Source organism: Emiliania huxleyi (assembly GCF_000372725.1).
Source record: "Emiliania huxleyi CCMP1516 chromosome Unknown EMIHUscaffold_149, whole genome shotgun sequence".
Taxonomy (NCBI): Eukaryota; Haptophyta; order Isochrysidales; family Noelaerhabdaceae; genus Emiliania; species Emiliania huxleyi.
In genome coordinates this window covers 55941-67030 of record NW_005201102.1, presented here as the reverse complement: position 1 = coordinate 67030, position 11090 = coordinate 55941, and the positions used below count along the sequence as shown (strand labels likewise).

Genomic DNA, 11090 nt, shown 5'->3' with positions numbered 1-11090 from the left:
GACCCCCCCCCCCCCCCCCTCGATAACGACGAAACGCGTCTCCGCGCGTCCACGTGCCCGGAGCATCCGCCCTTGACTTTTGCTCATGGCGGGGAGACACGAGTATGTGCTCGCCGCCGACGCGGCGCGGCGGCCCGACTCGACGGCGCTCAAGGGCGCCGTCCTCGCCCTCACTCTCACCCTCATCGGCTTTATGGCGATCGGACCACCAGACCTGAACGGCGATGGCGTGCCAGGAGCAGGACCAATCAGTGAGGCTCCGGCCCTTCGGAGCCAGGCTGTGCCACCGGTGATTGAGCTTGAGGTCGGTCGCCCGGTCCCGAGCACCGCCAACTGCACCCTTCGCTGGATCGATCAGCCACTTGACCATTTCTCGCACTCAGCATCGGGACGCACCTATCGGCAGCGGTTCTTCTTCAACGCCGACAGTTGGGAGGTGGGACGCGGGCCAATCTTCTTCTACGTGGGCAATGAGGCGAATGTAGAGAAGTACGTCAACGCGACCGGCCTCATGTGGGAAAGCGCGCGCCCCTTTGGCGCCATGCTGGTCTGGGCAGAGCATCGCTTCTATGGCGAGTCGGTGCCTGCAGAGGCGGGGGAGGGGAGGGGGCACCCCTACCTCACCCACGAGCTGGCGCTCGCCGATTATGCGGTTCTCATTGCCAAGCTGCGCGCCGACTTCGACGCAAATGCCTCGCCGGTGTTTGTCTTTGGTGGCTCGTATGGCGGCAAACTCGCTGCGTGGATGCGCCTCAAGTACCCCGCCTCGGTCGCTGGTGCCGAGCCCTGCCCCGACACTTAGCTCCTCAGCCCTAGATGCGCGCCGCCTCTCTCACTGCCGATGTCCCACTCGCCTCTGTCACGTTTGCAGGTGCAATTTCGTCCAGCGCGCCACTGCTCGCCTTTCGTGGCGAGGAGCCCGAATGGGACTCTGGCCTCCTACCATCGCAGCCCGATCGCACCCGAAGCAGCAGTCATTACCCCACCAACGGCATATGCCCCATAGGCTCCTACTACCGGATTGTCACCGAAGCCGCCTCGCACTACTCCGAGCGATGCTCCGCCAACTTGCGCGCCTCCTTCCCGCTCATCACCGCCGCGGCTGCTACTGCTGGTGGCCGCCGCTCCCTTGCCGATTTCTTCCACCTCTGCCACGTTCCTGCCGACGCCGACGCTGCTTCGATGCTAAAGTATTGGGTGCGCGACGCCTTTGACCGGCTTGCGATGGGAAACTACCCGTGGCCATCGGACTACATCGCGGGCACACCCGCCAAGCCGATGCCCGCGTGGCCGCTCGGCGCCGCCTGCCAGCAGCTCGACTTTGACGCGCCACTCGACGTGTACAACTTTGTGGACTCGCCGCTCGCCGAGTCTAACGTTGATGCCGTCGCCGACGACGCCTCTGACACCGACGACGATTTTGAACATGCTGCCGCGCTGCTGACGGCAGTGCGACGTGCTGCTTCCGTTGTGTACAACGTCAGTGGCGAGACGGCCTGCTACGACTTGCCTCTCTACCCGACGCCGCTCCACCCTGGCCAGCCGATGGACGGTATCTGGGATTGGCAGTGGTGCACGCAGGTGGGGCTGCCACGTGCAGCTCCCGCCGCGATGCGCCTCGGCGCCGCCCTGACCTCAACCTGACACCTGACCGAAGTCTCGGCTGCCCCCTCCCCCCTCCCACAGGCGATGCCCGACTCGTACTGGTTCTCGACGGACGGCGTCCGCGATATGTTCTGGCATCAGCCCTACAATCAGTCCCTCGTCGATGAGCACTGCGCCGCCGCGTGGGGGCTCAAGGCGCCGCCGCGCGGAAAGTGGATCTCGGAAGAGTATGGCGGGCGTGCCCTCATCCGTGGCGCTTCCAACATCGTCTTCACCTCGGGTGGCTTCGACGGCTGGGCCTCAGCCGGCATCGCGACCAACGTGACCAACGCAGAGATCCACTCCCTTCTGGTCCCCGACGGCGCTCCGCCCCCCCCCGCCTAGAGAGGCCTCGAGAGGCATGCCTAGAGAGGTCCACCCCAGAGACCATGCGATCATACCATGAATAGGCGGCCACCATCTAGATCTCATGTTCTCGCATGAGGACGACCCGGAGTCGGTGCGCGCAGTGCGCAGATTCCAGATGCAGGCAATCGCACGGTGGATCAGCGCCTTCCGCCAGGAGGGGCTCGTTCGTGTCGCCGCTTGGGGCGACGCCGTCTGAGAGGTTGCTGGTTGGCGCACCTGCCGTGTGGCGAGTGGCAATTCAGGCGGAGGCGGACGGCTTTCTTTGTTTTCCTGACAAGGTGGTGTTGTGGTGCAGCTGGTGGGGAGAGCACTTGTTAATCGCATGCGCGCGGCGCCGGGGGCCGCCGGCGCCGCTGCCAGAGTGCATGTGTACTTGTTGTCGTGTGCACACTCTCAACTGCACACACTCTGTCTATGTGTGCGGTGGCTGACCGTTCAGCGCGTGTGCGTGGTGTGTGCGCGCTCCTATATCTTTTCGGAGGCGACGAGGCAGCCCCGTATCAGGCGGGTATAAGCACATGCTCTACACACGAAGAGGTAGATCTAGTCACATTCTCTTCGTCTCACAGAGCGCGTAGCCTAGTCGCCGCCACTCCCTCAGAAAGCAGAGCCCAAGCAGGGCGTCTGGTAAAGTGCCGAGCAGATGCAGTGCCGGTGGGAACGGCGAGGGATCGCAGGCGCGGATCGTGCAGTGCACCCGCGTGAGCCAGGCCGCGACCCCAACCTTGCCCACACCGCCAAAGCAGAGCATAAGAGGCTGTCGCTCAGGGCCATCGAAGTACAGGCGCGCGTAGCCAAAGGCAAAGAGGAGGATCAGCGCCTGCAGACCCTCAAAACAGTCCTTTGCGAAGCCTGATGACACAGCGGCTGCGCGCTGTGCACCGTAGAGGGGAGCCAAGGCAGCCGTCAGGTCCGCGAGAGATAGGCAGAGCGCGAAGGAGCTCATGACGACGGCGTGCAGGCTGGCGATGAGGAAGAGTGGCTGGTGAGGCGGCATTGGTCGCTTCGTCAATGCGCGCTCCCCCCAAGGGGTTTCGGCTGTTTGCGGGGTAGGTCTTGCAAACGCACCATTCGGGGCAGCTCAAGCTCACCAGGCAGCCACGCCTGTCGTTGAAGAAGGTTGAGTGCTGCGCGCGGCGGGGAGGATGAATGATCCGCCAATGAACTCCGCGACCCCAGTAACCGCGTTGGCCGCGAAAGAGATCACATTATTATGCTTTCCGGAACAAAGGATGCACTCGCGCACGTTGCAGGCCCGAGCTTGCGCCACTGGGATTCGATTCTCGTAGTCCCACTCATAGTATGCACAGCAAAACTACGAGCATGGTAACGGGGCTAGTTACAAGCCCTCGAGCTCGTAGATCCGACCTTGTAGGACCTACGAGCTCGAAACTGGTAAACTAGCCTTGTAACTAGCCTGGATACGACCCGGCGCAGCAAAATGGGGTTTTAAGATACGCGATAGCCTCTTCGAACCCATTCAAAGCAACAAAACACACAACGAACACGAATCAAAAGTACGCTGCTGCGCCTGCCCAATTACGAGCCGTGTTACGAGCACCTAGTCTTCTTCCTGTGTATGGGATAGGATGGCATCCTTACAAATAGAGTGGAATTTTACAAATAGAGTGGCCCTCGAGACTAGCCCGGCCCGCTCCGAGTGCGACACGCTGGTGAGCAAGATACGAGGGCTCAGCCTCGTCTCCGACAAGCCTCCAGAGCTTCTGACTGCGAGCCCCTCTGCTGACGACAAAACCGATTGGCGCCGAGAGTTTGTTGTAGAGATTTCACGTTGTAGAGCGCCTCTACATCGCTCTACATCTGCATCGCTCTGTCCCGCGCCGGATGTAGAGCTCTACAGCTCTACAGCGCTCCACCGCTCTTCAGCTCTATAGCGCTCTACACTCTTGTACATCCTCTACTGTCTCTACTCCCCCGAGCCCGACCCCCCCCTCACGCCGTCAGGTTTTGGCGCGAGTCCGCAGTGGCACGAACAGACCCCCTATCCGGGTAGGAGCCGGCGTGGTAGACGCGTTGGAGTGGAAGAATTACGTAGATCGAGGTTTGCGGAACACCAACTTCATAGCAGTCATAGGCATGGTACATGGTTGCACACAGACGGTGTGATTTTGTCGCTCTTTGAGCTCTAGCAGGGGACTACGATCTCGCATACCGCCGTGAGGCCATCACTTCTCAGGTGTCTAGGGCATCACTTCTCGAGCGGAGAAAGATGGCTGTCATGGCACATGGGCGTCAGCACAAGAAGTAGAGCCCGTCCGCGCTGTATGGCCCGTCGGGCCAGACCGAAGCAGCCGGCTCGCTCTTGGTTTCCGCGCCTAGTTCGGAATCACGACCGCGCCGAGTGAGCGGACACCCACCCGCGTCCGGCGTGTCGCGCTCTCGCTCCGCGCCTCGGCAGATGTACTCGACCAGCCCGCGGAGGGCGGGCGGCATCGCCGCGACCTCGTCGGGCTGCGGCGGGCGGGCGGCCGCGTCATGCGGCTCCTCGAACCTGCCGAGAGGGCGGTGTGTGAGGAGGCCTTCGCGACCGCCGGCGCGGCGTGAGCCCCACGTCATTAACAGTGCAAGGCCCCATGCGCGTGGGTGAGGTGTGTGTGTGTGTGTGTGTGTGTGTGTGTGTGTGTGTGTGTGTGTGTGTGTGTGTGTGTGTGTGTGTGTGTGTGTGTGTGTGTGTGTGTGTGTGTGTGTGTGTGTGTGTGTGTGTGTGTGTGTGTGTGTGTGTGTGTGTGTGTGTGTGTGTGTGTGTGTGTGCGTGTGTGTGTGTGTGTGTGTGTGTGTGTGTGTGTGTGTGTGTGTGTGTGTGTGTGTGTGTGTGTGTGTGTGTGTGTGTGTGTGTGTGTGTGTGTGTGTGTGTGTGTGTGTGTGTGTGTGTGTGTGTGTGTGTGTGTGTGTGTGTGTGTGTGTGTGTGTGGGTGTGTGTGTGGGTGTGTATGCGTGTGTGTGAGTGTGTGTGTGAGTGTGCGTGAGGGCTTCTCGCACCGGAGCAGCTCGAGCGGGAGGCGGATGAGGCCCGGGTTCGAGCGGGGCCCCGCGAGGATGCAGGGCAGCTGCGGCCGCCGGAGCGGCTGCTGCCTCTTCTCTGCAAAGAAGTCTGCCACCGACGCCTCCTCCCCTCGGAAGCGGAACCAGTGCTCCGACGCGCCCTTGTCGTCGAGCCCGCCTAGGCGGTAGTAGCGTCCGGGGGGCATGCCCACGTACCCGATGCGCCAGCGGCGGTGCGCCTCTGCCGTCGCGTGCAGCTCCTGCTCGAGCGTGCTGCTCCACTGCTGCACGACCAGCCACTCCACGTCGGGCGGCAGCTCGCCCTGCAGCAGCCGCTGGACGGCGGCGTACAAGCCGTCGCGCAGAAGGCCGCCCGGGAGGCGTCCGGCGGAGAGGTGCACCTTGCACCGCTCGCTCACGTGCGACTGCAGGTGCGCGGGGAGGGCGAGCAGCTCGGGCAGCAGCTCGAAGAGCGGGAAGTGCTGGCGGAGGACCTGCCGGGTGAGGCACGCGAGCAGGCGCGAGCACGCCAGGCAAGAGAGAAGGGACGGCACGTCGCGGGACAGACGAAGCTGCTCCAGAACCAAGAGCATGACGTCGTCATGCATCATGAAGAGGAACAGGCTGTAGGCGCAACCGTCACAAATATTGCTCGCGCCGCCGCTGCTCGCGCCGCAATTGCCGGCGCTGCCGGCACCGTCGCTTCCGGCACCGCCGCTGCTGCCAGAAGTTTCGGGCAGTGCGCGGGATGCGCGCAGAACGGCGGGCTCCCGCAGCAGTGCACTCATGGACAATTGGCTGTTGTTGATGACGCTTCATTACCTCAGGTGTGAACAACACGTTGATGGGTCCAGGTGATAGCCCTGATGGGCAATGCATACGCCTACTTGGGCCTCAGATCGCCCGACCGCGTCCCGGTGCTCTGCCGTCGGATTTGTGACTCCGCCGCACCGCGCCGCGGCCGGGGGCCCTCACTCCACACTCAGGAAGGAGGCCGAGGATGGCCGTGGAGGAGGGACGAGCTCTTGGAGGTAAAGTGTCAGTTTATACATTGTAGAGACCAACCTTGTGCACAATATCTCTCAGTCTAGCTAAGGCCTAAGCCAGGGGAGGCGATGCCGGGGCCGTGCAGCAGCTTGATGGTGCTTCGCGCCTTCGCCGGCGTGCGTCCCGGAGCGGTCCCGGACGGGGGGCCCAGGGGAGGAAAATGGAGGACAACGCCGACACCGCTCTGATTCGACAAAGCCTACCGCATGCGCACACCCCACAGAGGCTGGGGTCGAGAGGCGCAACTATTGCCGCTGTCCGATGGCTGTTGTGCCGAACTACGGCGGATGCCCCGAGGTGTACGCCAAGGTGACGAATGATTTCACGCTCGAGCGTGTGACTGGGGAGCAGCGCATGTGTCGTTTGAGCACGTGCACGATTTTCAGCGATTTTCAGCGGGAATATAAAGAATATTTGAGAATATAGGCCCGATTTGGAGCTGTATTCTTGGCATATTCGAGAATATAGACCCTGTTTGGGACAAGAATACGGAAAGAATACGGAAAAAGAATATAGATAGTTCTGGGCGAGAAAAACGTATAAAGGCCAAGCGATTTCTCTCACCCCCGACGGCGAGTTGAGTTGACGAGTCGCGTCGAGAGCATGCGTGCCACCGAGTCGACGCTGCTGGGCAAGCTGGCTTTCAGCAACCGAAGTTTTGCTCGGTATCGGTGTACAAACTAACTGAACAATAACCTAGGCGACGACCCTATTGCGAGGCCCTTTTGTTTGGGCCCAACAAGCCATGTACATGTTGTGGCATGTAGCATGTAGCATGTGCGCATGCATCACGTGTGAGTGAGTGAGTGAGTATTCTTGATACGAAACCACGACGACACACACCAGTCGACTCGCATCGGTTGCCTCCATGAACGGCGGAGCTATTCTCGCGTCCACACCACACCTGGCTCCAACATGGACACGCCCATAGCTGGGGACACTACTAGGTCACGCATGGCATCAGAAGTTTTATCTCTGGGCCCCGAAAGGCATCTCTAGCAGCGTCGTTACGCATGCGCCCTCCCCTCCTGGGCGCATGCGCCTCACGTCTCGCCAGAGCATAAGCCCTTGGTGTGCGACGAGACGAGTTTTTCGCCATCGCAGCGAGCAGCAAGCCACTCGCCGCCCGCACCAGCCGGAGGCATCGCCGCAGCGCTGTCTGCGCCACGGTCCCGCACCCGTCGACGAAGCTCCCCCCGCGGAAGGCCGCGCGTAGCCACGCCTTGTCGATCGAGATGAGCGCGCCTCGGCGCCTGAGGCTCGCCCACCTACTGCCCCTGAGAGTTGGTTGCGAGTGGGATCGGCTCCTCCCCTTGGGATCGAAGCTTCCACGACCTCGCACCCAACATCACAGGCGGGATCAGAGAGAGACTCCGCACCGGACACCGCCCGGGCACAGACCCCCTACCCGTCGTCGGACAATGCCTGGACCCCTCACAGAGCGGCCCACACACAGATCACACGCATCGGCAGATTTCACGCCTGGATCAGGCGTAGACAGCACACACTGGTCACGGTTGCATAGCCCTGCCGGGGGGGGCGAGTTCGCAAGGTTAATATTAAAAGCATACAAAGTGGTGACAACCACTGGGTTCTCAGTGGACGATCTAGCGTCGACCGAACAGAAGAGCGTCCCCACGACGCCTCGGTGCCTCCCACCGGTGTGAAAACCATCCGGATCTACCGGGTTCGCCCTCCGGACGCACCCGTTCCCGCGATGGCCCACTGTCCTCCGTCGCCAGGTTGAACCCCCTCCCCCCCCCAGTCCTCGACTCCTCGTACTCGACCACGATCCCTCTCGACCTCGTACTCGACCGACCTTTCTCCTCATCACTGATCCAGACCCGATCCTCCTCCTCATAGCTTCACCTCATGTCGTTGATCTCTCACCCACCCACACACACACACACACATGCATCACGAACCCTAGCTACGCGGCGGGAAATTCTTCTGCAGCACGTGCGCCCGCTGTGCGCCCTGCTGTGCGCGCCCTGCTGTGTCCCGTCGGTCAGCGAGTCTCACCCGAGTCACCCGAGCTCTCGTCTTAAAATGCGGACGATGGTCATCGGTGACGTCCATGGCTGCCACCGAGAGCTGCAGCAGATGCTCGCCCGGCTCTCGCCCGGGCCGAGTGACAGGGTCGTCTTCGTCGGCGACGTGATCTCCAAAGGTCCCGACCCAGTTGCGTCGCTGCGGCTTGCGCGCAACACTGTGGCTGCAGCCGCAGCGGGCAGCGAGATACTCGTCGGCAACCACGAGCGTAACCTGCTCACGTGGCTGAAACAGCGAGATCAGGGCGTGCCCGCTGGAAAACGCTCTGGCTCTGGCGAGGGCAACAGAATGACGGGCGAGCAGCTGACGCGCGGCGAGGTGGAGTGGCTGCGCGGCCGGCCCGACCGATTGGCGCTGCCGGAGCATAACGCCATCGTCGCGCACGCAGGGCTGCGCGCGGGCGTCCCGCTCGCACAGCAGCAGCATGCCGACCTGACGGCGATGCGGAGCCTCGATGCCGCCGGCCTGCCTTCGCCAACGGCCGGGGCCGTCTCGTGGGCGGCGAGCTGGCGCGGGCCGACGCACGTCATCTTTGGGCACGACTCGCGCCGCCGGCTGCAGCTCCACCCCTTCGCCACCGGCATCGACACGGGGTGCGTGTACGGAGGCCAGCTCACGGCGCTCGTCCTGCCAGAGGGCTCGCGCAGCCGCGGGGACTGGAGGCTCGTGGCCGTGAACGCAACCACAACCTGGTGCTACGCCGGCAGCAGCGGCGGAACTGCCGCCATCTCGCGCTCGCCAAACTGCCGCCGCAGCCAGCGCCCTGCCGGCAGCAATAAGGAGGAGCGGCATCAGAAGCGAGAGGAGGGTAAGCGGGAGAAGCACCGCAGGCGAGACGAGGCGAAGAAGGCCCGGCGAGAGAGGCGCCGACAGGGAGGCGACGGAACCGTCGACAAGTGAGAGGCAGAGGAGATAGCGCGCGCAGACGAAAGAGACCGCGCAGGAGGCAGACTTACGAGGAACGTTGACCGAGAGCTCAGCGATCTCGACTCGGTAAAGGGCAACACGACACAGTTACGGAGAGAACTTCGGAGATTGCAGCACAGCGTACGATCTTATACGTACCAAACGTACGGTTCTCTGGTTTGTACGGTACGTATGTATGTGTCAGGGGGCACAGCGACACACACACTACCCCACGCGCCCTACGTACAGTGAGCTTTTGGTAATACCGATTTTCGTTTTTTTCAAATATCAAAATGAACCTGAACGGGTGCACTGAGTCTGAGAGGATGGTCACTCCACCCTGTCCGTGACTACCGTAATATGCTAATATCCTCACACTGTGTAACGTCGTGGCCAAGAGTTGTGCTCGCTGAGCCGGTCGCCGGCGGCAAAAGCCACCGGTCTGCAGGGAAGTTGTGCTGGTCGCTGACGGCGCGCCGCGTGGAGTAGGTCACGTAAGCCACCGGCCTCGGCTCGGCGGTGCAGTTTGCCCTCCCGCGGTGTAGCACGCGGTAGTCGAAGAGCAGCAGCTCGCCCGGCAGCAGGTGCGGCGCCGCAAAGCAGCAATCCTCCGCGAGCTGCTCCTCGCAAGCGCCCGCGTGGTGGGAGCCGGCCGCCAGCTCGGTCGGCCCGTTGGCGGCGTCCACCCGCACGAGCGGCGCGAAGCAGTTGACCAGCCCGCGTGCGGTGCCGTCGGGGTGGAGGTGCTGCTCTGGCGCGCCGGGCAGCGCGGTGACGCACCCGGCGCCGTCGACGCGCACGCCGCTCGGGCCGTCCTCGGCGAGCTGCGACCTCTCGAGGACGGGACGCACCCAGCGGTCGACTGCGCGCAGGAGCGGCGACCACGCCTCCGCCTCGCTGCCCTCCGTCGGTAGGCGCATGTCCGGCCGGCGGCCGCCGGCTGTCCGGGCGCACACCTCGCCAAAGGTGAAGCGGTCCCTCCTCGGATCGACGCCGCGACCTCGCAAGAGCGCGAAGAGTCGCGCCAGCTGCGCCGCGGCGATTCGGCGGCACTCCTCGCACGTCGCCGCATCGATGAGCGGCTCCGCCGTCGAGGCTCGGAGGACGACAAAGCCGTTCTCCTGCAAGCTCAGGGCGGCCGCGTCGGCCCACGCCACCTCGCTGCACTCCTCGCACGCCACCTCGCACGCCACTGTCCTCTTCGGGTGCGGCGTAGCAACTGGCTCTGGGCAAGCGGCAGAAGAAGGCGGTCCATCCGGCAGCCCATCCTCAGACGGTCCAGGCATGCAGAACTCCTCGAGGAAATCGCAGAGCGCGTCCGGCATGCAGTCGGGAGCCGCCATGTGGAAGAAATCGACACCAGGCGCAGCTGCGAACGAAGTGTGGAAGAGCCGGCGCGCGCCCCCCCCCCCCAGGGCTCGAAAAGAATTTACACCTTTCCTTGATGTCACTCCAAAAGAATTCTGGGCGGCAAAAAGACAAAGCGGACTTTCAGTCCAAGCGCTCCAAGTGCGGGGATATAAACTACACACACAAGGGCACCGAATCACAGCACCGAGAATTTCGTCAGCTCTCTCAAGGTGCGCTCGAGCTCGAGCTCGCGTGCGCTGCGCCGGATGATGCCGCCCCCCCCACCGCCGGCGGTTGGCGGCGGAGCCTCTGCGACGGCGCTGGGCGGCTCGGGCGCATAGTCCGGAGACCGCGCCCGCCGCGCATCCCGCCCGTGGCCGGGAGGCTGCTCGATGCGGAGCACCCGCTCATCTGCAGACCCCGCAGCGCCACCCCCCCCGTTGGTCCATGCGAGCGGGCGCGGGCTCGGCTCGCGCGCCGAGAAGGAGGGGGGCGGGCCGGGCTTGGTCAGGGAGAAACTCGTCAGCTGCCGCAGCTCCTGTCGGGTGGGGTTCCACGGGGGTGGGCTATGGGTCGCAGTGAGGAGGAAACTCCCCAGAAGGCCACCTTCTCGAGGACAAGCTCGCGCTCAGAGCGTCGAGCCGCGGTCGGCGCCGCCGTCTTGGCGCCCGCAGACAGAGCGCCGCTCGCCCCACTGCGGAGATGCATCACGCCTGAGG

At 63.4% G+C, this 11090-nt stretch overlaps 5 protein-coding genes across 5 annotated transcripts; 2 read left to right on the top strand and 3 right to left on the bottom strand.

Annotated features, from left to right (window-relative positions):
• Positions 1–193: 193 nt before the first annotated feature.
• On the top strand, positions 194–1989 carry EMIHUDRAFT_71431 (hypothetical protein; the record flags this gene model as incomplete). The annotated part of the gene is made up of 4 exons (XM_005786812.1): positions 194–776; positions 872–973; positions 1034–1467; positions 1687–1989. The coding sequence occupies 4 exons, from the start codon at positions 194–196 to the stop codon at positions 1987–1989; spliced, it is 1422 nt and encodes a 473-aa protein (XP_005786869.1).
• A 571-nt stretch (positions 1990–2560) lies between these two features.
• On the bottom strand, positions 2561–3010 carry EMIHUDRAFT_228612 (hypothetical protein; the record flags this gene model as incomplete). Its single annotated transcript, XM_005786811.1, has 1 exon — positions 2561–3010. The coding sequence occupies one exon, from the start codon at positions 3008–3010 to the stop codon at positions 2561–2563; it is 450 nt and encodes a 149-aa protein (XP_005786868.1).
• Positions 3011–4266: 1256 nt separating this feature from the next.
• On the bottom strand, positions 4267–5804 carry EMIHUDRAFT_111278 (Argonaute-like protein; the record flags this gene model as incomplete). Its single annotated transcript, XM_005786810.1, has 3 exons — positions 4267–4349; positions 4392–4525; positions 5014–5804. The coding sequence occupies 3 exons, from the start codon at positions 5802–5804 to the stop codon at positions 4267–4269; spliced, it is 1008 nt and encodes a 335-aa protein (XP_005786867.1).
• Positions 5805–6666: 862 nt separating this feature from the next.
• EMIHUDRAFT_228609 (hypothetical protein) lies at positions 6667–9015 on the top strand (the record flags this gene model as incomplete). The annotated part of the gene is made up of 2 exons (XM_005786809.1): positions 6667–6734; positions 8202–9015. The coding sequence occupies 2 exons, from the start codon at positions 6667–6669 to the stop codon at positions 9013–9015; spliced, it is 882 nt and encodes a 293-aa protein (XP_005786866.1).
• A 356-nt stretch (positions 9016–9371) lies between these two features.
• EMIHUDRAFT_228608 (hypothetical protein) lies at positions 9372–10364 on the bottom strand (the record flags this gene model as incomplete). The annotated part of the gene is made up of 1 exon (XM_005786808.1): positions 9372–10364. The coding sequence occupies one exon, from the start codon at positions 10362–10364 to the stop codon at positions 9372–9374; it is 993 nt and encodes a 330-aa protein (XP_005786865.1).
• Positions 10365–11090: the final 726 nt, after the last annotated feature.